Source organism: Pleurodeles waltl, chromosome 3_1, assembly GCF_031143425.1.
Source record: "Pleurodeles waltl isolate 20211129_DDA chromosome 3_1, aPleWal1.hap1.20221129, whole genome shotgun sequence".
Taxonomy (NCBI): domain Eukaryota; kingdom Metazoa; phylum Chordata; class Amphibia; order Caudata; family Salamandridae; genus Pleurodeles; species Pleurodeles waltl.
The window spans coordinates 1349715821-1349742398 of record NC_090440.1 but is presented as its reverse complement, the minus strand read 5'-3'; the positions used below and the strand labels follow the sequence as shown (position 1 = coordinate 1349742398).

Below are 26578 nucleotides of genomic sequence, written 5' to 3'. Positions count from 1 at the left end.
ATGTTCACAATAAGTAAACAAAAGCATTCAGAACAGAGTTTGCAGATAGGAAATAACATTTACCACAGGAAAATCTAAATTAGACCTTAGCTGAGGAGCCTCCCAACCCCTGACAACTCCAGACTATCGCAGAGTTGAACACTTTTTTTTAAATATAGTTATGGCACTTCACGGTTAAGACTTAGGAATTTTTTTCCTAATAGAAGCTATCCAGGCCCAGGCCATGTTTGCGCATTTTCCTTCACATGTTGAAAATTGTAAATGTACCATGGTTTTGTGGATTACCCTAAGGGCACATAGTCAAAATACTGCAACATTTTGGGTTTGTTTGGTGAAAAAAATGGCAAAAAAGTGCTGTGCAAGAAAGCATATATTTGTCCCCTAAAATGGCATTAGCAAAAAGGTTGTTTTACTAAGATAATCTTTCTAGCTTTCAGGAGCAAGCAGATTTGAAAAGAAAAAAATCTATTTTTAACAACAGTTTATTTTTGTAAATTGTAGGAAGTTGGCTCTGTATATACGATCTCAAGTGAGAGATAGTGTGCACAGACTCCAAGGGTTCCCCGTAAAGGTTGATAGCGGCAAAATTAGATAGTACTAATGCTCTATTTTGTGGTAGTGTGGTAGAGCAGTAGGCTTATCAGAGGGTAGTTAAGCATTTGTTGTACACACACAGGCAACAAATAAGAACACACACGCAAAGACTTAATTCCAGGCCAATAGGTTTTTATATAGAATAATATTATTTTCTTAATTTATTTTAGAACCACAAGATTCAGAATTCAAGCAAGTACATAAATTGTAAGGTACTTGCCATAGGTAAATATGGAACTTTGAATTAAAACAGTAATGTACAGAGTTTTGGCAAAAATGTCAATAAGCTATTTTAAAAGTGGACACTGAGCAAAAATCAACAGTTCCTGGGGGAGGTAAGTATTGGTTAGTTTTTCAGGTAAGTAAATCACTTAGAAGTTCAGTCTTCGGGGCATAGGCAGCCCACCGTTGGGGGTTCAAGTCAACCCCATACACCCAGCACCAGCAACACAGTGCCGGTCAGGTGCAGAAGTCAAAGTAGGGCCCAAAGAGCATAGGTGCCTATGGAGACCAGGGATGCTCCGGTTCCAGTCTGCTAGCAGTTAAATACCTGCGTCCTTGGGGAGCAGACCAGGGTTTTTTTGTAGACCACTGGTGGGGGTCACAAACAGGCACACAAAATACACCCTCAGCAGCACAGGGGCGGCCAGGTGCTGTGTGTGAAGTAGGTGTCGGATTTTAGGTAGAAATCACTCGGTGATGCAGGCAGGGCACAGGGGAGCTTCTCGGGACAGCCACCAACTGGGCAAGGATGAGGGCTGCCTGCTGGTCACTCCTGCACCGGTAGTTGGTTTCTCTCGGGTCTGGGGGCTGCGGGTGCTGTGCTTCTTCCAGGCGGCAGGTTCCTTTGTTTCCGGGCAGTCGCGGTCAGGGGGAGCCTCTTGATTCTCTCTGCAGGCGTCGCTGTGGGGGTGCAGGGAGGTCGTCTCAGGGTGTCCACGTCGTTGGAGTCGTCTGGGGGTTCTCTATACAGTGTTGGTTCTTCTGGACATGAGTCGGGGGCGTCGGGTGCAGAGCTGGGGACTCACGCTTCCGGAGTGAGGCTGGAGTCCCTTTAAAGATGGTTTCTTTGTTGCTGTTTGGACAGAGCCGCTGTCCACAGGTGTTTCTTGGTCCTTTGGTTGCAGGGCAGCCCTCTGAGGTCACTGGTCCCGCTGGATGTGTTACTGTGCAGGGTCTTTGAGTCTGGAGACAGGCCGGTAGGGCAGGGGACAAGTCAGTTGTCACCTGCGTCGTCTCTGCGGGGCTTTCAGGTCAGCAGTCCTCCTTGTTGTAGGTAGACAGGAATCTGGTTTCCTGGGTTGAGGGGCGCCCCATAATACTCAATTTAGGGGTGTGTTTAGATCTGGGGGTCAGTAGCCAATTTCTACCGTCCTTGAGAGTGGCTACACCCTCTTTGTGCCTCATCCCTGTGGGGAGGAGGGGCACATCCCTAATCCTATTGGGGGAAATCCTCCAAAGCAAGATGGAGGATTTCGTAAGGTAGGGGTAACCTCAGCTCAGGACACCTTAGGAGCTGTCCTGGCTGAAGGATGACTCCTCCTTGTTTTCCTCATTATCTCCTCCAGACTTGCAGCCAAATGTGGGGGCTGTGTCCAGGGGGGTATCTCCACTAGCTGGAGTGCCCCAGGGTGCTGTAACACCAGGCTTGAGCCTTTGAGGCTCACCGACAGGTGTTACAGTTCCTGCAGGAGGAGGTGTGAAGCACCTCCACCCAGTACAGGCTTTGTTCCAGGTCACAGAAAGCACAAAGGCACTCACCCCATGTGGCCAGAAACCTGTCTGGATGTGGCAGGCTGGCAGAAACTGGTCAGCCTAGCACTAGTAGTTGGACTAGTATACAGGGGGGATCTCTAACATGCCCTCTATGTGCATTTCTCAAAAAATCCCACAGTGGCATCAGTGTGGATTTATTGTGCTGAGAAGTTTGATACCAAACTTCCCAGTATCCAGTGTAGCCATTATTGAACTGTGGAGTTCGTGTTTGACAAACTCCCAGACCATATACTCTCTATGGCTACCCTGCACTTACAATGTCTAAGAATTGGCTTAGACACTGTAGGGGCATAGTGCTCGTGTAGCTAGGTCCTCACCTGTGATATAGTGCACCCTGCCTAAGGGCTGTAAGGCCTGCTAGAGGGGAGATTTACCTATGCCACAGGCAGTAGTTTGTAGGAATGACACTTAGAGAGGGATGCCATGAAGACTTTACCTTTTTCTCCCCAGCAGCACACACAAGCTGCAATGGCAATGTGCACATGTTTGGTGAGGGGGTTCCTTAAGGTGGCATTATACATGCTGCAGCCTTTAGCAACCCTCCCTGGCCACAAAGCCTTTGGTAGCACTCGTACCTTTTACAAGGGACTTCGCTGTGTGCCAGGGGTGTGCAGATTGTGGAGACAAAGGTACAGTTTAGGGAAAGAACACTGGTGCTGGACCCCAGCACACACTCAGTCAAGTGTGCTCTCTACTTACCTGTCCAGCCTTTGGCCTTCAGCTGACTCCCTGCACCAAGCCTGCAGCATTTTGTGACCCCGCCCCCACCCCAGGGTTCCACCACTGAAAAGCATAGGGCGCCCGATGATGTGTTTGCACCCTGCACCCGGCCGCCCCAATGCCACTGAGGGTGTGTGTTTGGTGCCTGACCTATGCAAACCCACCCACCCACCCCAATGTTGATCTAAACCCTCACCAGGTCTGTGCCCTGAAGTCACAGGTCTTATTTGCAAGTTGTTTCTCTTTAAGTGCCCCCAGTCTCCATAGGATTCCATTGGGTACCCAACACCAACTTTGACCTCTGCACCCGGCCAGACCCATGTTGCCGCTGATGAACCTTTGGTGTCTTCCTAAACTTTGCCCCACCTTAACCCCCGAAGACTGAGATCGTAAGTCGAGTACTTACCTGCAAATTGCGTTACTTTTCCTCCCCTAGCACTGCATTGATTTCTATGAGAAACTGCACTATCTAATTTTGAAATTGAGAAGTCTTACTTACCTGAAAACTGTTTTACCTGTGAATTCTAAACAAAGTACATTTGATATTTGAAAGTGATACATTCTTGAAAACTGTACTTACCAGCAACAAAGATCCTTTTGGTTCTAGATCTAAAGTATTTTTTATACATAATCATTAGCCTGTAGTCACTGAGTGTGGGTAATTTCTTGGCTGTGTACAACAAATGCATAGCACTGCCCTCTGATAAGCCTAACTGTTCGACCACACTACTACAAAAGAGCATTAGTATTATCTACTTTAGCCTGTGGGGATCCACTGGAATCTGTGCAACTATAACTTAATTTGGTATAGTACATACAGAGCCAGCTTCATAAGTGTGTGGGTGTGTGTATATATGTCACTTACTCAGTGTAAATCTGTTCGTGGCATGTGGTGCTGCAGATTCACATGCTATGCATATCCATTCCGACATCCAGTGCTGGGGTCGGAGTGCTACAAGTTGTTTTTCTTCGAAGAAGTATTTTCGGAGTCACAGGATCGAGTGACCCCTCCTCTCTCGGTTCCACTGCACATGGGCATCGACTCCATTGTTAGATTGTTTTCCCGCAGAGGGTGAAGAAAGGAGTGAGAGTATATAAAAGAAAAGAGTTGTCCATGCAAATGTAAATTAATATACATATGTACAAATGTTAGTAACTTAAAAGACTACAGGCTTCCGGGGAGGAGGGAGGCAGCATGTGAATCTGCAGCACCACATGCCACGAACAGATGTACAGTGGGTAAGTGACATTTTCCGTTCAATGGCATGTGTAGCTGCAGATACACATGCTATGCATAGACTACAAAGCAGTTAGTCCTCCCAAAATGTGGTGGCTAGCCTGTAGGAGTTGAAGTTGTTTGGAATAATGTTCTTAAGACAGCTTGGCCTACAGTGGCTTGTTGCTGTGAGAAAACATCAACACAGAAGTGTTTTGTAAATGTATGAGGGGTTGACCATGTAGCTGCTTTACATATATCAACCACTGGTATGTTTCCTAAAAAGGCCATCTTTGCACCCTTCTTTCTAGTAGAATGTGCTTTAGGAGTGATCAAAAGTTGTCTTTTTGCTTTGATATAACATGTTTGTATACATCTAACAATCCATCTAGCTAAACCTTGTTTTGATATAGGATTGCCTGTATGTGGTTATTGGAAAGCAACAAAAAGTTATTTTGTTTTTCTAAACTATTTCGTTCTGTCTATATAGTACATAACAGCTCTTTAGATCTAGGGTATGAAGAGCTCTTTCTGCCACAGGATCTGGCTGTGGAAAGAAGACTGGCAATTCCACAGTTTGATGTGAAAAGGAGATACTACTTTTGGTAGAAATTTTGGATTTGTTCTTAGTACAACCATATGTTTGTGCACTTGGAAAAAAGGTTCTTCAAGAGTTAATGCTTGTATTTCACTAACTCTTCTTAAAGAAGTAAAAGCCACAAGGAAGCCAACTTTCCATGTTAAAAATTGAATTTGGCAAGAGTGCCTGGGTTCAAAAGGTGGTCCCATGAGTCTTGTAAGTACAATATTTAAATTCCATGATGGAAGTGGTGGTGTTCTGGGTGGAATGAGGAGTTTTAATCCTTCCATGAAGGCTTTGATAACAGGAACTCTGAATAGAGAACTATGTTGAATAGTCTAAGTATGCAGATATTGCAGTAAGGTGTATTGTTATGGAGGAAAGAGCCAAATTTGATTTCTGTAAATGAAGTAAATAACATACAATATCTTGTATAGATGCTGTAAGTGGATCTATGGTCTTAGATCGACAATAGTAGACAAATATTTTCCACTTGTTTGCGTAGCACTCTCTAGTAGTGGGTTTTCGTGCTTGTTTAATTACTTCCATACATTCAGATGGAAGATTTAAGTAACCAAATTCTATGACTTAAGGAGCCAAATCGCTAGACTGAGAGCATTGGAGTTTGGATGCCTGATTTGACCTTTGTTTTGTGTTAACAAATCTGGTCTGTTTGGGAGTTTGGAGTGATGTACTACAGATAGGTCTAATAGTATTGTGTACCAAGGCTAGCGTGCCCATGTTGGTGCTATGAACATCATGTTGAGTGACATTTGACGCAATTTGTTGACCAGAAATGGAGGGAGAGGGGGAGGGGGAAAAGCGTAAGCAAATGTCTGACCAATTGATCCATAGAGCATTGTTCTTGGATGGGGATGCGGGTGTCTGGATGTGAAGTTTTGGCATTTTGTGTTTTTGCTTGTTGCGAATAGATCTATGTCTGGTTTTCCCCACCTTTGAAAGTACTTTTGAAGTACTTGGGGGTGAATCTCCCATTTGTGTGTCTGTTGGTGATTTCTGCTGAGGAGATCTGCCAATTGATTGTCTATTCCTGGAATGTATTGTGCTAGTAGATGAATTTGATTGTGAATTGCCCATTTCCAAATTGTTTGGGCTAGAAGGGACAGCTGAGATGAATGTGTCCCTCCCGGTTTGCTGAGAGAACACATGGTTGTCATGTTGTCTGTTTTTATGAGAACATTCTTCCATTTGAGAAGAGGTTGAAATGCTTTTAGGGCAAGGAACATAGCTAATAATTCCACGTGGTTTATATGTAGCTGTTTCTGTTTGACATCCCATTGCCCTTGAATGGTGTGATTGTTTAGGTGAGCTCCCCAACCAATCATTCATGCATCTGTTGTAATTATGGTCTGAGGCACAGGTCTTGAAACAACCGCCCCTTTATTAAATTGCTGTGATTCCACCATTGAAGGGACATATGTGTTTGGCAGTCCATCAACACTAGATCTTGAAGATGACCGTGTGCCTGTGACCATTGTTGTGCAAGGCACTGTTGTAAGGGCCTCATGTTTAATCTTGCATGTGGGACTACTGCTATGCAAGATGCCATCATTTCTAAAATCTTCATGATAAATCTTAGTGTGTTGTTGATTTGGCAATATGAGTGGTATTAGATTTTGGAAAGCTCTATCCTTTGGATATTTGGCTACGCTATAGCTAGTTGAGTATTTAGGATAGCACCTAGATACGGTCATACTTGTGCTGGTTGAAGGTGTGACTTGTGGTAGTTTATAGAAAATCCTAGTGTGTGCAGAGTTTCTATCACATAACATGTATGTTTTTGGCATTATGTACGATTGTTTGATTTTATTAGACAATCGTCTAGATATGGAAAGAGATGGATGTGTTGTCTTCTTAAGTATGCCGCTACTACTGCTAGACACTTTGTTAACACCCTTGGAGCTGTTGTTATGCCAAATGGCAACACTCTGAACTGGTAGTGTTTTCCTGCTATGACAAACCTGAGTTATTTTCTGTGAGCTGGGTGGATGGGTGTAAAGAAATGGCTCCCTGTTGCAGTTACCCCCCACTTTTTGCCTGATACTGATGCTGATTTGACTGAGAAGTGTGCTGGGACCCTGCTAACCAGGCCCCAGCACCAGTGTTCATTCAAATAAAATGCACCATTGTCTCCACAATTGGCACAACCCTGGCACCCAGGTAAGTCCCTTGTAACTGGTACCCCTGGTACCAAGGGCCCTGATGCCAGGGAAGGTCTCTAAGGGGAGCACCATGTCTTATGCCACCCTAGGGACCCCTCACTCAGCACAGACACACTGCTTGCCAGCTTGTGTGTGCTGGTGGGGAGAAAATGACTAAGTCGACATGGCACTCACCTCAGGGTGCCATGCCAACCTTACCTATGCCACAGGCAGTGTAAGGCACCCCTCTAGCAGGCCTTACAGCCCTAAGGCAGGGTGCACTATACCACAGGTGAGGGCATAGGTGCATGAGCACTATGCCCCTACAGTGTCTAAGCAAAACCTTAGACATTGTAAGTGCAGGGTAGCCATAAGAGTATATGGTCTGGGAGTCTGTCAAAAACGAACTCCACAGCTCCATATTGGCTACACTGAATACTGGGAAGTTTGGTATCAAACTTCTCAGAATAATAAACCCACACTGATGCCAGTGTTGGATTTAAAATAAAATGCACACAGAGAGCATCTTAGAGATACCCCTTGTATTTGACCCAATTGTTCAGTGCAGGACTGACTGGTCTGTGCCAGCCTGCTGCTGAGAGGCGAGTTTCTGACCCCATGTGGTGAGGGCCTTTGTGCTCTCTGAAGACAAACAAAAGCCTGCTGTGGGTGGAGGTGCTTCACACCTCCCCCCTGCAGGAACTGTAACACCTAGCAGTGAGCCTCAAAGGCCCAGGCTTCGTGTTACAATGCCCCAGGGCACTCCAGCTAGTGGAGATGCCCGCCCCCTGGACACAGCCCCCACTTTTGGCGGAAAGTCCAGGAGAGATAATGAGAAAAACAAGGAGGAGTCACTGGCCAGTCAGGACAGCCCCTAAGGTGTCCTGAGCTGAGGTGACTCGGACTTAGAAATCCTCCATCTTGCAGATGGAGGATTCCCCCAATAGGATTAGGGATGTGCCCCCCTCCCCTCAGGGAGGAGGCACAAAGAGGGTGTAGCCACCCTCAGGGCTAGTAGCCATTGGCTACTGCCCTCCCAGACCTAAACACCCCTAAATTCAGTATTTAGGGGTTCACAAGAACCTAGGAAACTAGATTCCTGCAACCTAAGAAGAAGAGGACTGCTAAGCTGGAAAACCCTGCAGAGAAGACAGACACCAACTGCTTTGGCCCCAGCTCTACCGGCCTGTCTCCCCACTTCTAAAGACACTGCTCCAGCGACGCTTTTCCCAGGGACCAGCGACCTCTGAATCCTCAGAGGACTGCCCTGCTCTAGAAGGACCAAGAACTCCCGAGGACAGCGTCCCTGTTCAACAAAGACTGCAACTTTGAAACAACTTGCGTTTCCCGCCGGAAGTGTGAGACTTGCTACTCTGCACCTGACGCCCCCGGCTCGACTTGTGGAGAACAATCACTTCAGGGAGGACTCCCCGGCGACTGCAAGACCGTGAGTAGCCAGAGTTGCCCCCCCTGAGCCCCCACAGTGACGCCTGCAGAGGGAATCCCGAGGCTCCCCCTGACAGCGACTGCCTGCTTCTCAGATCCCGACGCCTGGTAAAGACTCTGCACCCGCAGCCCCCAGGACCTGAAGGATCCGAACTCCAGTGCAGGAGTGACCCCCAGGAGGCCCTCTCCCTTGCCCAGGTGGTGGCTACCCCGAGGAGCCCCCCCCCTTGCCTGCATCGCTGAAGAGACCCCTTGGTCTCCCATTGATGTCAATTACAAACCTGACGCGTGTTTGCACACTGCACCCGGCTGCCCCCGTGCCGCTGAGGGTGTACTTTTTGTGCTGACTTGTGTCCCCCCCGGTGCGCTACAAAACCCCCCTGGTCTGCCCTCCGAAGACGCGGGTACTTACCTGCTGGCAGCCTGGAACCGGGGCACCCCCTTCTCCATTGAAGCCTATGTGTTTTGGGCACCTCTTTGACCTCTGCACCTGACTGGCCCTGAGCTGCTGGTGTGGTAACTTTGGGGTTGCTCTGAACCCCCAACGGTGGGCTACCTTGGACTCAAACTTGAACCCTGTAGGTAGTTTACTTACCTGCAAAAACTAACAAACACTTACCTCCCCCAGGAACTGTTGAAAATTGCACTGTGTCTAGTTTTAAAATAGCTATTTGCCATTTGTGTGAAAACTGTACATGCTATTTTGCTAATTAAAAGTTCCTAAAGTACCTACCTGCAATACCTTTCATTTGAAGTATTACATGTAAATCTTGAACCTGTGGTTCTTAAAATAAACTAAGAAAATATATTTTTCTATACAAAAAACTATTGGCCTGAAATTGTCTCCAAGTGTGTGTTCCTCATTTATTGCCTGTGTGTGTTCAACAAATGCTTAACACTACCCTCTGATAAGCCTACTGCTCGACCACACTACCACAAAATAGAGCATTAGAATTATCTCTTTTTGCCACTATCTTACCTCTAAGGGGAACCCTTGGACTCTGTGCATGCTATTTCTTACTTTGAAATAGTACATACATGTAAGGAAATGCCTCCTTGGCATGGTTGCCCCCTGACTTTTTGCCTTTGCTGATGCTATGTTTGCAATTGAAAGTGTGCTGAGGCCTGCTAACCAGGCCCCAGCACCAGTGTTCTTTCCCTAACCTGTACTTTTGTATCCACAATTGGCAGACCCTGGCATCCAGATAAGTCCCTTGTAACTGGTACTTCTAGTACCAAGGGCCCTGATGCCAAGGAAGGTCTCTAAGGGCTGCAGCATGTCTTATGCCACCCTGGAGACCTCTCACTCAGCACAGACACCCTGCTTGCCAGCTTGTGTGTGCTAGTGAGGACAAAACGAGTAAGTCGACATGGCACTCCCCTCAGGGTGCCATGCCAGCCTCTCACTGCCTATGCAGTATAGGTAAGACACCCCTCTAGCAGGCCTTCCAGCCCTAAGGCAGGGTGCACTATACCATAGGTGAGGGTACCAGTGCATGAGCATGGTACCCCTACAGTGTCTAAACAAAACCTTAGACATTGTAAGTGCAGGGTAGCCATAAGAGTATATGGTCTGGGAGTTTGTCAAACACGAACTCCACAGCACCATAATGGCTACACTGAAAACTGGGAAGTTTGGTATCAAACTTCTCAGCACAATAAATGCACACTGATGCCAGTGTACATTTTATTGTAAAATACACCACAGAGGGCACCTTAGAGGTGCCCCCTGAAACTTAACCGACTGTCTGTGTAGGCTGACTAGTTTTAGCAGCCTGCCACAAACCGAGACATGTTGCTGGCCCCATGGGGAGAGTGCCTTTGTCACTCTGAGGCCAGTAACAAAGCCTGCACTGGGTGGAGATGCTAACACCTCCCCCAGGCAGGAATTGTCACACCTGGCGGTGAGCCTCAAAGGCTCACCTCCTTTGTGCCAACCCAGCAGGACACTCCAGCTAGTGGAGTTGCCCGCCCCCTCCGGCCAGGCCCCACTTTTGGCGGCAAGGCCGGAGAAAATAATGAGAAAAACAAGGAGGAGTCACTGGCCAGTCAGGACAGCCCCTAAGGTGTCCTGAGCTGAAGTGACTCTAACTTTTAGAGATCCTCCATCTTGCAGATGGAGGATTCCCCCAATAGGGTTAGGATTGTGACCCCCTCCCCTTGGGAGGAGGCACAAAGAGGGTGTACCCACCCTCAGGGCTAGTAGCCATTGGCTACTAACACCCCAGACCTAAACACGCCCTTAAATTTAGTATTTAAGGGCTACCCTGAACCCTAGAAAATTAGATTCCTGCAACTACAAGAAGAAGGACTGCCCAGCTGAAAACCCCTGCAGCGGAAGACCAGAAGACGACAACTGCCTTGGCTCCAGAAACTCACCGGCCTGTCTCCTGCCTTCCAAAGATCCTGCTCCAGCGACGCCTTCCGAAGGGACCAGCGACCTCGACATCCTCTGAGGACTGCCCCTGCTTCGAAAAGACAAGAAACTCCCGAGGACAGCGGACCTGCTCCAAGAAAGGCTGCAACTTTGTTTCCAGCAGCTTTAAAGAACCCTGCAAGCTCCCCGCAAGAAGCGTGAGACTTGCAACACTGCACCCGGCGACCCCGACTCGGCTGGTGGAGACCCGACACCTCAGGAGGGACCCCAGGACTACTCTGATACTGTGAGTACCAAAACCTGTCCCCCCTGAGCCCCCACAGCGCCGCCTGCAGAGGGAATCCCGAGGCTTCCCCTGACCGCGACTCTTTGAATCCAAAGTCCCGACGCCTGGGAGAGACCCTGCACCCGCAGCCCCCAGGACCTGAAGGACCGGACTTTCACTGGAGAAGTGACCCCCAGGAGTCCCTCTCCCTTGCCCAAGTGGAGGTTTCCCCGAGGAACCCCCCCCTTGCCTGCCTGCAGCGCTGAAGAGATCCCGAGATCTCTCATAGACTAACATTGCGAACCCGACGCTTGTTTCTACACTGCACCCGGCCGCCCCCGCGCCGCTGAGGGTGAACTTTCTGTGTGGGCTTGTGTCCCCCCCGGTGCCCTACAAAACCCCCCTGGTCTGCCCTCCGAAGACGCGGGTACTTACCTGCAAGCAGACCGGAACCGGGGCACCCCCTTCTCTCCATTCTAGCCTATGTGTTTTGGGCACCACTCTGAACTCTGCACCTGACCGGCCCTGAGCTGCTGGTGTGGTGACTTTGGGGTTGCTCTGAACCCCCAACGGTGGGCTACCTTGGACCAAGAACTGAACCCTGTAAGTGTCTTACTTACCTGGTAAAACTAACAAATACTTACTTCCCCTAGGAACTGTGAAAACTGCACTAAGTGTCCACTTTTAAAACAGCTATTTGTCAATAACTTGAAAAGTATACATGCAATTTTTATGATTTAAAGTTCCTAATGTACTTACCTGCAATACCTTTCAAACAAGATATTACATGTTAAATTTGAACCTGTGGTTCTTAAAATAAACTAAGAAAAGATATTTTTCTATACAAAAACCTATTGGCTGGATTTGTCTCTGAGTGTGTACCTCATTTATTGCCTATGTGTATGTACAACAAATGCTTAACACTACTCCTTGGATAAGCCTACTGCTCGACCACACTACCACAAAATAGAGCATTAGTATTATCTATTTTTTGCCACTATCTTACCTCTAAGGGGAACCCTTGGACTCTGTGCATACTATTCCTTACTTTGAAATAGTGCATACAGAGCCAACTTCCTACAATACAGAGCCAACTTCCTACGCGATGATGAATGTTTAATCTGCAGATAGGCAGATATTGCTGTGAGATGTATTTTAATAGAAGAGAAAGCTAGGTTAGATTTTTGTAAGTGTAATAAGTAACTTACAATGTCTTTTGCGGAAGCATGTAGTGGTTGAATTTTATTATTGTGGCAGTAGTAAACAAATCTTTTCCATTTGTTTGCATAACAATGTCTTGTAGTAGGTTTCCTAGCTTGTTTAATGACCTCCATACATTCTTGTGTAAGGTCTAAGTGATCAAATTCTAAGACTTCAGGAGCCAGATTGCTAGATCGAGCGATGCTGGATTCGGGTGTCTGATCTGTTGTTTGTGTTAAGTTAACAGATCTGGCCTGTTTGGTAGTTTGACGTGAGGTACTACTGATAGGTCCAGCAGTGTTGTGTACCACGGTTGGAGAGCCCAAGTTGGTGCTATGAGTATTAGTTTGAGTCTGTTTTGACTCAGTTTGTTTACCAGATAAGGAATGAGTGGAAGAGGGGGAAAAGCGTAAGCTAATATCCCTGACCAACTCATCCATAACGCATTGCCCTTGGACAGAGGGTGTGGGTACCTGGACGCAAAGTTTTGGCATTTTGCGTTCTCTTTGGTTGCGAATAGGTAGATTTTTGGTGTTCCCCAACGTAGAAAGTAATTTTGTAGGATCTGGGGATGAATTTCCCATTCGTGTGTTTGTTGGAGATCTCGACTGAGATTATCGGCTAACTGGTTTTGAATCCCTGGGATGTATTGTGCTATTAGGCAAATGTGATTGTGCATCGCCCAATGCCAAATCTTTTGTGCTAAGAGACACAGTTGTGACAAGTGTGTCCCTCCTTGCTTGTTTAGGTAATACATTGTCGTCATGTTGTCTGTTTTGACAAGGATGTGTTTGTGGGCTATCAGTGGTTGAAATGCTTTCAACGCTAGAAACACTGCCAACAGTTCTAAATGATTTATATGCAGTTGTTTTTGTTGAACGTCCCATTGTCCCTGTATACTGTGCTGGTTGAGGTGTGCTCCCCACCCCATCATGGAAGCGTCTGTCGTGATCACGTATTGAGGCACTGGGTCTTGGAATGGCCGCCCTTGGTTTAAATTTATAGTGTTCCACCATTGAAGCGAGAAGTGTGTCTGGCGGTCTATCAACACTAGATCTTCGAGTTGACCCTGTGCTTGTGTCAATTGTGTTGCTAGGCACTGTTGTAAGGGCCGCATGTGTAGTCTTGCGTTTGGGACAATGGCTATGCATGAAGACATCATGCCTAGAAGTTTCATTACAAACCTCACTTGGTAGTGTTGGTTTGGGTGCATGTTTAATATTATATTTTGGAAGGCTTGCACTCTTTGAGGACTTGGAGTGGCAATCGCCTTTTGTGTGTTGAGTGTTGCTCCCAAGTATTGTTGTATTTGGGACGGTTCGAGATGTGATTTTTGGTAATTTATAGAGAATTCTAGTTTGTGTAGAGTTTGTATAACGTATTGTGTGTGAAGCACACACTGTTGTTGAGTGCTGGTTTTTATTAACCAGTCGTCTAAGTAGGGGAATACGGGCATGTGCTGTCTCCTTATATGAGCGGCTACTACTGCAAGGCATTTTGTGAATACTCTTGGGGCTGTTGTTATCCCGAATGGTAACACCTTGAATTGGTAATGTACTCCCTGTATTACAAACCTTAAGTATTTCCTGTGAGAAGGATGTATGGGTATATGGAAATATGCATCCTTTAGATCTAACGTTGACATGTAGTCCTGTTTTTTGAGTAAGGGAATCACGTCTTGAAGTGTTACCATGTGGAAGTGATCTGATTTGATGTAGAGATTCAGAGTTCTGAGGTCTAATATGGGTCTCAACATTTTGTCTTTCTTTGGAATTAGGAAGTACAGTGAGTAGACACCTGTACCTTTTTGATGTTTGGGCACTAGTTTGATTGCTTGTTTTTGTAACAATGCTTGAACTTCTAGCTGTAAGAGGTCTAAGTGTTGTTTGGACATAGTGTGCTCTTGGGGGCACATCTGGTGGGAAATTTATGAATTCTATGCAATAACCATGTTGGATAATGGCTAGGACCCATGCGTCCGTAGTTATGTTTGCCCAGTTGTGGTAGTATGCGGTAAGTCTCCCCCCCCACTGGTGTTGGGGGTTTGTGACATTGAAGTCACTGTTTGGCTTGAGGGGTTTTAGGGCTATGGAATTTCCCCCTTGTTTTTGGGAATTGTCCACCCCTGAATGATCCTCGAAAACCACCTCTTTGGTACTGGCCCTGATATGTGGGTCTGGCTTGTGAGGTGGAAGGCTCTGTGGTTTGGGGACGAAACCCCCCTCTAAATTGTGGCCTTCTAAAAGTGCCTCTGTTCTGTGGGGAGTAGAGCGTGCCCATGGCTTTGGCCGTGTCCGTTTCCTTTTTGAGTTTTTCTATTGCCGTATCCACCTCGGGCCCAAACAACTGTTCTTGGTTGAACGGCATATTTAGCACAGCCTGCTGGATTTCCGGTTTAAAACCTGAGCTAAGTAACCATGCGTGTCTGCGAATGGTTACCGCAGTGTTCACTGTCCGTGCAGCTGTGTCTGTGTCCATTGCAGACCTTATTTGGTTGTTGGAAATCGCTTGTCCTTCCTCAACAACCTGTTGGGTCCGCTTTTGGTGTTCCTTGGGCAAGTGCTGTATTATATGTTGCATCTCGTCCCAGTGTGCCCTGTCGTAGCGAGCCAGTAGAGCCTGCGAATTGGCAATCCGCCATTGATTGGCTGCCTGTGCTGCCACCCTCTTGACTGCAGCATCGAACTTCCGATTTTCCTTGTCGGGCGGTGGTGCGTCTCCTGACGATTGGGAGTTTGCCCTTTTCCTGGCTGCTCCCACGACCACCGAATCTGGTGTCAATTGCTGTGTTATAAACACAGGGTCCGTTGGGGGAGGTTTATATCTCTACTCCACCCTAGGCGTGATGGCTCTGCCTTTTACTGGGTCCTGGAACACCTGTTTGGCATGCTTTAGCATGCCTGGGAGCATTGGCAAACTTTGGTATGAGCTGTGAGTGGATGCCAAAGTATTAAATAAGAAGTCGTCTTCTATGGGCTCCGCATGCATTGCTACATTATGGAAAGTAGCTGCCCTTGATACCACCTGCATATATGCAGTGCTGTCCTCTGGTGGTGACGGCCTTGCTGGGTAGCAATCGGGACTGTTGTCAGGGACAGGTGCATCATATAAGTCCCATGCATCCGGGTCATCTTGTGTCATCCCCGTGTGTGTTGGCGACTGTTGGACAGATGTGGTGAATGCAGTGGTGAAGGCTGTGGCGAAAACCTTGGTGGTGTTTTGTCTCTTGCCACTTTTGCTTTTGGCTGCATTTCCGCCTCCTGGAATGCTAGCGTTCTTTTTATCTTTATTGGTGGAAGAGTTTGAATTTTGCCAGTGTCTTTCTGTATGTGCAGCCTCGTTTGAGTGTGGTCTGGTTCTACCATACCTAATTCCTGCTCAAATCTGTGCCCTTGCATCTGGCTGGAAAGTCCGTGCTCTTCTGTGTAGGAGCCTGTTTTCGGCTGCGAGGCTGCACGTTTCGACACCGAAGGTTTCGGTACGCTCTTTTTCGGCTCCGAGGAAACCTTTTAAACTTTTGGGGTGTCGAACTCTCGGCGCCGAGTTGTTTCGGAGCCGGTATGTCGACCGGAGTCGGATGTCTTCGGGTCTTCAGAGGCCTTTTTCAGTGCTGATGTTTGGTCACTGTGTTTTCGGGTTAAGCCATGGCCTGTTGGCGGTGGCATCCCCTTGGCCTTTATAATTTCGGAGTGAGTCTTGGCCGGGGCAGATTTACTCACAGTTTTTGGCTGCGCCTTCGGCTGCTCAGTTTCGGAGTCGTCAGAGTCCGATTCGTGAATGGAGAATCTCTCCTCTTCCTCAACGTCGATCTGTTCGGCCGGTGTCGACGCCATCTGAAGTCTTCTGGCTCTTCGATCGCGTGGGGTCTTCTTCGATCGAAATGCCCGGCAGGCCTCGCAAGTATCCTCCCTGTGTTCTGGTGATAGACACAGATTACAGACCAAGTGTTGGTCTCTATAAGGATAATTTGCGTGGCAATTCGGGCAGAAGCGGAAGGGGGTCCGGTCCATGAGTTTCGAAGATGGACACGGTCGGGCCGACCAGGCCCCGCCGAAGAGTGGAGTCGTCTAAGTATGGGAATATGTGCATGTGCTGTCTCCTTATGTGAGCGGCTACTACTGCAAGGCATTTTGTGAATACCCTTGGGGCGGTTGTTATCCCGAACGGCAACACTTTGAATTGATAGTGTACGCCGTGTATTACAAACCTTAAGTATTTTCTGTGAGAAGGATGGTTGGGTATGTGAAAGTAGGCATCCTTGAGATCTAATGTTGACATGTAGTCCTTTTTTAGTAAGGGAACCACGTCTTCAAGAGTTACCATGTGGAAGTGATCCGACTTGATGAAAAGATTTAGTGTTCTGAGGTCTAATATAAGTCGTAACGTTTTGTCCTTCTTTGGAATTAGGAAATATAGTGAGTAGACGCCTGTTCCTTTCTGATGGTTGGGTACTAATTCTATTGCTTGTTTTTGTAATAATGCTTGGACCTCTATTTGTAATAGGTCTAAGTGTTCTTTGGACATATTGTGTGCCCTTGGGGGCACATTTGGCGGGAACTTTGTGAATTCTATGCAATAACCATGTTGGATAATGGCTAGGACGCATGCGTCCGTAGTAATGTGTGTCCAGTTTTGATAATATGCGGTAAGTCTCCCCCCCACTGGTGTTAAGTGTTGGGGTTTTGTGACATTGAAATCACTGTTTGGTTTGGCTTGTTTTAGGTGTCTGGAACTTTCCCCTTCCTCTTGGGAATTGTCCACCTCTATATGACCCACAAAACCCTCCCCTCTGGTATTGTGCCTGATAGGTGGGTCTGGTTTGCGAGGTGGAAGGCTCTGGTGTTTGCATTCGAAACCCCCCTCTAAATTGTGGTTTTCTAAATGTGCCTCTGCCCTGTGGGGAGTAGAGCGCGCCCATGGCTTTGGCCGTGTCCGTGTCCTTCTTTAATTTTTCAATTGCTGTGTCCACTTCCGGCCCAAACAATTGTTCCTGGTTAAAAGCCTTGTTCAAGACTGCTTGTTGGATTTCTGGCTTGAATCCAGAGCTTCGTAACCATGCATGCCTGGGAATGGTTACCGCAGTGTTGACTGTTTGTGCTGCCGTGTCTGCGGAGTCTAATGCGTCTAAACCTTATTTGGTTGTTGGATATTGCTTGTCCTTCTTCCACAACCTGCTGGGCACGTTTCTGGTGTTCTTTGGGCAAGTGTTGTATAATGTGTTGCATCTCGTCCCAGTGTGCCCTGTTGTGAGTTTGCGATCCGCCATTGGTTGGCTGCCTGTGCTGCCACTCATTTGCCCGCTGCGTCAAACTTCCTACTCTCTTTGTCAGGCGGTGGCGCGTCTCCTGACGATTGAGAGTTTGCCCTCTTTCTTGCTGCTCCTACAACCACAGAGTCTGGTGTAAGTTGCTGTGTTATAAACACAGGATCCGTTGGGGGAGGCTTGTATTTTTTCTCCACCTAGGCGTGATAGCCCTTCCTTTAACTGGCTCCTGGAATACTTGTTTTGCATGTTTGAGCATGCCCGGGAGCATTGGCAGACTCTGGTAGGAAGTGTGGGTGGATGCCAAGGTGTTGAATAGGAAATCATCCTCTATTGGCTCAGAGTGCATTGCTACATTGTGGAACGTAGCTGCCCTTGATAGTACCTGCGTATATGCAGTACTGTCCTCTGGAGGGGACGGCTTTGTTGGGTAACAGTCCGGACTGTTGTCTGATACCGGTGCATCGTACAAGTCCCATGCATCGGGATCATCCTGCGTCATCCCTGTATGTGTAGGTGACTGCATAGGAGGTGTTCCCACCGGAGACAACTGTGGTGAGTGTAGAGGGGAAGGTTGTGGAGAAAAACTTGGTGGTGGGGTTTTTTCTCTGGCCACCTTCGCCTTGGGCTGCATTTCTGACTCTTGAAATGACAGCTTTCTCTTTGTTTTAATTGGAGGGAGAGTTTGTATTTTTCCAGTCTCTTTCTAGATATGCAACCTCCTTTGCGTATGGTCTGGTTCAACCATGCTTATTTCCTACTCAAATCTGTGTTTTTCATGCATTTGGCTGGAAAGTCCCTGCTCCTCTGTGTAAGAGCTTCTTTTCGGTACTGATGTTATTTTTCTCACCTTGGGTGAGTCGAACTCTCGGTGTCGAGATTGTTCGGTGCCGGAATCTCAACCGGAGTCGGAAATCTTCGGCAAATCTTTGGACTTTCGGTGCCGATGTTTGGTCACCTTCTTTTCGATGGGGTGAGCCATGGCCTGCTGGCGGTGGCGTCCCCTTGGCCTTAACGATCTTTGTGTGAGTTTTGGATGGGGCAGTTTTACTCACTGTTTTCTGCATCGTCGTGGGTCGCTCACTTTCGGAATCGTCAGAGTCTGTCCCCTGGATGGAAATTCTATCCTCCTCCTCGGCGTCGAGTTGTTCTCTCGGTGTCGACGCCATTGGTAGTCTTCTCGCTCATCGATCACGAAGGGTCTTTTTTTTATCTAAACGCCCGACAGGCCTCACAAGTATCCTCCCTGTGTTCTGGTGATAAACACAGATTACAGACCAGGTGCTGGTCTGTACAGGGATACTTCGAGTGGCACTTCGGACAGAAGCGGAAAGGGGTCCGATCCATTAGTCTTCGCCGATTGATGCGTTCGGGCCGACCAGGCCCCGCTGAAGAGCAGAAGCCCCGAAGGGCCGCCGGAGCACTTCTGCGATCGGTGCCGATACGATAACACTAACCCGGTACCGAGCGAGAACAATACCGTCAAATTTTCGATATTTAGCTAACTTTCCCGATTCGAAATACGGAGCGAAGAGGAACACGTCCGAACCCGATGGCGGAAAGAAAACAATCCAAGATGGAGTTGACGCCCATGCGCAATGGAGCCGAAAGGGAGGAGTCCCTCGGTCTCGTAACTCGAAAAGACTTCTTCGAAGAAAAACAACTTGTAACACTCCGAGCCCAACACTAGATGGCAGGATAATGCACAGCATGTGTATATGCAGCTACACATGCCACCAAACATATTATATATATATATATATATATATACACACACACACACTTTTTTTTTCTTTAACAGACCCTAGGTGTTATTACTAGGGCCCTAACATGGTCTTTAAAAATATCTTCAGTGTGACATAACATGCCTTTTAACATGGGTACATACGTGGTGGTCCTTTGAGTGGATGAAAGGGTCTCAAAGAGGAAATCCTCTTCTAAAGGTTCCTTTTGGAGCTGAACATCATGAAAGGCAGCCACCTTACCTATTAACTACTGATAAGCTGCTGAACTGTCAGGAGGAGAGGGACGAGCAGGATATAAATCCAGGCCAGTGTCACCTGGAGGGTCAATATCATATGTGTCCCAAGTGGCAGTGTGTTGTGGTGTGCCAAAGGTAACATGCCCTACGGTGTGTTCACCTGTACAGTATTGTGGGGATCCATGAGGTGAGATATCTAGGGGGAACTCCAAGGGAATGTGGAGGAGAAAGGGAGAAAGGGAATGTGGCAGTGCAAGTTGTGGAGGAAGAGGCCCTGGTGGTGAAGAGGGTGGTGGGAGAGGCAAAGGGCTAGCCGCTTTGTTCAACTTCTTCCCCTATTTTCGTGGTATGGGAGATTCAAGAGCTTCCTGGAAAGACATCTGTCTTTTTCATGGTGGAGGACTCGGAGCAGAGGAGTTTGGTCAGGATATGGCTGGTATGAGGTATGTCAAGCATCCATCTTCTCTTGCAGTCTGTGAAGGATAGGTTCAACTGACTTGCTGGAATCAGGTTTTGGCGCTCACTTCGAGGCTTTTAAATCCGATCCATATTTATGTGTTGCCGAAGTTCCACTCGGCATCGATGTGGTGGACGTTGGTCGGCTCGGCACCGACCGTCAGATCGGCACTGAGGTGCTTGATGCCAATGGCTTAGGCTTGAGTGGGTGTTTTGGTGTGGAGCCAACCAATGCAAGAGGGCAGTGGTGGACCTAGGGCCACTTGATCAGAAGGGGCCATGTGCCTCTTAGGGTTTTCAACACGGTGGGAACCGTACTCACAGCCTGTTAAGCTGGTGTAACTTCTTGCATCTCAGGCTGACTCAAAGATCTGAGTCACAGCTGCCCTCAGGAGATAACACCTCTTCCTCGGCAGCAGATGCCTCAGGGTGTTGTTCCTCTTCTCCACAGACGACTTTATGGCCAAAGATGTCAGGACTGTCCTCTATGCTTCTCCTGCATTTTGAGTCGACGTGCCAGACAGTCTCTGAGAGTTTTCTTAGAACAGAAAGATAGACAAGTATCGCAGTCTTCCTCTCTGAATCCTGGTGATAGACAGGTTACAGACTTGGTGTAAGTCTCTCCTAGGATATTTTGTGAGAAGGGGGCAGAATGAGAAGGGCATTCCAGTAGGGCATTCTCTGGGGAAACTGAGGAAGATGGCCCTGGAGGCTGGAGCCCTAACAGGCTATGGTTGTAGCATGATGACCCGATGTTCGATGTAGCAGTTTGTCGATACGCAGAATTAAAAGAGCACAATTGAAACAATACCGAATGGGGGGGAAGCACTAACCGAAAAGCAGTACCCCAACAGTCTGGAACCGGAGCGTAAGCACACATCCAAAACTGATGGCGGAAAGAAAACAATCTAAAAATGGAGTCGATGCCCATGCACATTATCACGAGAGGAGCCATCATTCTACTTCGTAACTTGAGACTTCTTCAAAGAAAAACTTGCACAAATCTAGACCAAACACTAAATGGCAGGAGTATGCAAAGCATGTGCATCTACAGCCACAAACGCCTCGAGCATGGCTAACAAGAAATAGTCATTTTTAAGCATGCCCAAGATACTGAGCTTTGAAGCAGTGGTTAATTGTCCAATTTTGAATAAGAAGGTACTATGGGTCACCCCTAATTCAGAGGGCATTTTGCAAAATGTGTTCTTTCTTGCACACTGGCTATAAATTACATCCCAATAATAAATCTTCTGCTTTTTTTTGTATTCTCACACTTCTGACAATAACAATACCCCAGTTATGTGACAGGCCCTATCACCCATGACAGAAAAGGTCCCAAAACATGGAGACATCTAATTTTTGCCAAGTTAAATAACCTACTATGGCCTTGTGGGTAGCAGCGGTATGTGGGCCTGGACTTGGCCGCTGCCCATGGAAACCTGATTAACCTAGATTTTTGTAAAAACCTGACATCCAGGGGAGTCTAGAATGATGTGCCTTTTGAGGATCTTTTTAGATTTTCTCACCCAGAATGACCTGCAAACCTCAAAGTTTAGCAAAACTCATGTATTTTCCTCCCATTTCTGCTATGGAAAAACTCAGGCTGCAAGGATCCTCAAAATTAATCACAACCAGTGCCCACACCTCTTCTGACCAAAACAAAAAATCTACTTGTGTGGCTTAGCCTATCATCAGAAATGGGAATAGATGAAAAGTTATCACATGAAATCAATGTGGACTTTGCATAGTTCCTGGCTTGGTCGGCTGTTTCAAGTAATTGGGCCAGTAGAAAGGCTGCTGGTGGTGTTATGGGATAGGAGCTTGGCCGGATGCCTACGCAGAAAGCGCAGATTGCATTTTCATTGGAAAAAAAAATCCCTGATGTTTAGTAGGTTTTCTGCCCCCCCCCCCCCATGTGTGCAATCCATATTTATATATGGTATTGCCAAATGAGCTACCAAGCGTTAAGTGCATTCCCAAACAAATAGTGACAGATATGTCAATATGACACTCTACATTTAAAGTGGATTCTGCAGCAACATGGTAGAGACTAACCGGGCAAAGACCCGAACTTTGGACATCTGGGTCCAATTTATTTTGAGGCACCATTTGAGGGACTCGTTTTGCATTTGGAAAAGTAAATAACAAAATTTAACGGTTGTCACAAATGTTCTCGCACGCATTGATTTTGGCTTGGACATGTCCAGATTGATGCAAGAAAAGCAACTGGCAATCTTTTTAGCAGTGCAGTCCCCATGAAATTCAGTGGAGGAGCTCTTCAGATGAGACGCTTAAGTTTGCTTCTTTAAAGAATGCTCCAGCTATGATCTCTCTCAACAGTGAACAGAGGAGTTCTGAATAACAGCCAAAGGTGAGATTGGAGCTCGTCATCCATATAAATGAACAGGAACCATGCAAAGAAAAATAATCTTACTCTTTCAAATAAGCTAGCACCTCTGCAATGCATGTTAAAACCCACCAGCTGAACCAATCCCAAAGAGAAATGTATCAAAGCTCCAAATGACTTTATCTGATCTTAACCTCCAGAAACAGAGCTGAATTTAATGGCAATGGGAAATGGAAAAAAAACGTACTTAACTGTAAAGATCTGTTTGTAGCTTGCAGTACACTGTAGGTTCAAAGCCTTAACTCCTGCAACCTAGTGTTGAGCTTTGAACACAACAATGTGTTTTTCTTTAACAGCGTTAAAAGTTTTGAGGGGAATTGTGGTCCTTAACTAAAACACACGAGAAACAGACGCCACTAAAAAGTGTCTTCACCCTCAAAAGGTAGGTATGGGTATGTAACAGTGTGACAATATAATGCCTATGTACTGGGTCACTAGAATAAAATTACAACCTTTTCCATGTGCTTACATCCACAGACGTAAGTAGGACATGTGAAACAACAGTAGTAAAAAGTTACCATGATTAATGTGGTTAAGTAACATTTTCCATCTGTAGTATATGCAGCTGCAGATCATATGCTTTGCATTGAGTGAAAAGCAGTAAGCATCCTCTTAATGAGTTGGCAAACGATCAAGTGTGGTATTCATTTAGAATAATGTTTTGAGTACAGCTTGCCCAGCTAATGCCTCTTGTAAGACGTGAATATCCACATACGCTGTAGCCTTACAGATATCCAGTACTGGAACATTCTCTAGAAATTGCATCATACCACTCATTTTGATGGTGAAATTGGCAGTTTATGCTTCTTGGCTCTATTTCTATTTAAAATTAGAAAAATCACATTGCAGATTCCCCTCACTGGATTTTTGTCATGTTAGTGTCCTTGTATTTATTTAATTTTAACATTTCTAATTCAGTATGGGATATTTATTGGTTGGTCTTAACTATCACTGTTTCGGTACTGCATAATTAATGTATACATTGCCCTGTGTTAAGTCTGTCTGATCTATGCCGTGCTATCTCTGGTTAATTTAGTAACTCTAAGGGTTCACCCTACAAGTTGTGATTACTCCTTGAGGTGGGAAGTTGTGCACTCCAAATAAGAATCCAATTTCTTACATCGGAGGACAGAGATGACTTCCAACACTACCTTCAATACTATTCGGCTCCCTAGACCCACTTGATGCACGGTGACTTCTCCATCTCATGCTTATAATGGCAGGGCATTAAACGAAAAGTTGAAGAGCAAATTAAAAAAAAAAAAAGTACTTAGTCCTTTAAGCTCGGTGATTTCCAATCAAATCCAAGAATGGTGGTTACCGTCATGACCTGATTGGCCATAATGCCATTTGGCCTTCTCCCAGTAGGCGGTAGAAGACTGCTTTCACAGCAGACTGGTCTTCTAACACCCAATCAAACCCTCAAGACCTATTCTCCCAGAAACCTCCTGTAGTACGGGGCTGCTTACAGTAGTTTTGAATGACCGACTTTGGTTTTCAGTCTAGCCATGTTATGAGTGGAGGAGTACGCGCCTTTTAGCTAATATTACACAGGACCCAGTTTCTCATGTCAGAAATGTTCCTGGAAAAGAAGGGAACTGACAATGTTGGAGTAGGTTTACTGGGGACCTGTTTCCTCAGAAGAGATGTCTAAAGAAAAATAAGACATTAGGAGTTTAAAGTTAATTTTTGATTATATGTGAGGAACAGTACATCCAAGTTATATACGGACTAGATACAAGAGCATGAAAGACGATTACTCTTAAGTTAAAACACACAAAGTAAAGTAAATGTTATGTTCCCTCTGAAGTTGTGCATCTCAGGCTCAAAATCGTTACCCGACAGTACATTACAGATCTGATAACATCCAAAAAGTTAGCCCTTGAGGCACAAAAAACAGATACATAAAGATGTAATTTTCCATACTAGTGCCAAACCAAAATAATAAGTTCTAATATAAATGGGTGCATGAACTTGAAATGCCAAGACCACACTGCCATTAAGGGCAACCCCAAGTACATGCCAATGTTGGGAACATGGACCTATCATAGATTAACAGACTTTGCTGCCCCGCATCCTTGTAACTGAATGTGGCACTCATTGGCTTAGGGAGCATAGTAGTCGAGGTGCGACACAGAAGACCTACAGTTGCCACAAGGATCTTTCCTTTGAGCATGGAAGATAAAGTCTGAACCATTCGTGGAGACATTCTCAAAGGCTTTGATAACAGACGGTCTAGTCAAACAATACAGCTGGCAGGGTTAAAAGTCATAAGAGGGTTAGACAGAGGGCTAGTAAATTCAATGCTCAATTGGGGTTCAATCTTCAACAATGTGAAAAAACAACTTATTAAACTAATACTCTATGGTAGTAACAACCTAATCACAATCAGTCTACAGGCTTGTCCATGTTAAGCCCGTATTACTTACATTAAACCTCAAGCTATAAAAGATGGCCATGTTAAAGATTTAAAGAACTGAAGTTCATGATATGCATGTTGAGCACGAATAAACACTGCTCATTGTTAATATATTACAAAATTATCTCATCAGCATTCAAACCAATATTTTAACTGAACATCAAGTCCTACCGAACAGCTTTGCCACACCACATGCCCTCAAACCCCCGTTACCTCCTCCAACTTCAATCACAACATAAAGCTATGAAAAAGACTAACTGAAACAGAAATTAAAGTACCTGGAAGCCATAGCATACAAGGCATTGGCTGAGGATGAAGGTTTGACTTTGGGATGCTCAATGTCTGAAACCAAGGATGGCGTGCTGCTCGTGTTCTGCAGAGAAAACGCAACATTAGAAGAGGCAAAAGACATGGGGAACTGAAGTGGGTGCTATCACAGTTGAATTTGTTTTCCTTGCGGTGTTGTGAACTTTGCTTTACAAAATATCACAATCTTCAAAATCTTTGTCCAGAAGATGCAAAACATTTAAAATAAAGCAAAATCTTATACACAATGGGGGCTCTGTGAAAAAACGGTCAATGTTTATACTTAACTGTTATAGTAGTGTTGAGCAACAAACTTCTAAATTTACATGTGGTGCCATATTCTGCCAATTAGTGAGTGAAGCAATCTCCCCGCTTTGCAAAATATTTTTTCATATTTTCAGACACTGATTAAAGTAGCCTATGACTCGTTTAGTGTAAGCCCACAGGAACCCAGTATGTAATTTCAATGTTCAATTTTTTCTGCCTTATAACTGTTTCTGTAGACCTATATTGTTTTACTTTATTTGGCGCAAATCACTGAAAGTTCTAAGGATGGTGGATCTAACCTTGAGATAAGATCTACAAAGCTTTTTTTCTTTCCTTTTTTAGAATTAACTAGGTTATTTACGAGCGTACAATTATTCTAGATTCACCTGCTGTATGCAACAATAATTAAAGGTATAAACCTCAAAGGGACAAGGGTATAAAGTGTGGTTGGTAGCGAATGCTTTAATACCGTCCGAGTCAAATATGCCTCATTGCTGGACTATTTATTCATGCAACAGTGGCTTATGAACTGATCACAATGTGGTTGTCATTTTATTGTCTCATTCGTAATGTATTCAACTGTATTTCTTTGTTGCCTGTCAGAATGAACCCTTGGTTAAGTTTTCAAAATCTTCAAGGAAGCAACATGTTTAGATAATTTGGGCAAACCAAGTTGCTTTTTCTCCCTTTGTCTCACTCCGAGGTGCAGATGCTAAAAAGAATACATTTATTTTCCTCCATGATTTTGCTACCTAAATATAATACATAACTCCTCTTTTGACACCTAGACTATGTAAAACTCATTCTGTTGGAAATTTGTTGCTGGAAGAAAGAGGGTAACTGCACGGATTTTCTGACATAAAACTCACTCCTTGACTACATATTTGAAAGTAAGGCTTCTGAATAGGGCTTCTAACTCAGTCACTCTACGTAACGATGTGAGTTTAATTTGGAAAGTGGTTCTTATGGTTAAATACATTAGGTCAAATGATGATCTCTTCAATCCTCAACATCAAATTCACAACACATCCACATTGGAGTAGCAACTGAGCATGGTCGAACATTCTCTGCACTTAAAAAACCCAAACTAAAACCTTGATTACTCGCTTTGTATGTTGTTCCCCTTATGTATGATGATGTTGC

General features: G+C 45.7%; 1 protein-coding gene across 3 annotated transcripts in view; it reads right to left on the bottom strand.

Annotated features, from left to right (window-relative positions):
- Positions 1-26578, bottom strand: part of CBL (Cbl proto-oncogene) — a 404076-nt gene that overhangs the window by 58379 nt on the left and 319119 nt on the right. For all 3 annotated transcript variants that reach the window (XM_069224841.1, XM_069224840.1, XM_069224842.1), the window contains one exon: positions 25141-25235. In XM_069224841.1, the coding sequence (XP_069080942.1) occupies positions 25141-25235 (95 nt within the window). The remainder of the gene's footprint in view (positions 1-25140; positions 25236-26578) is intronic.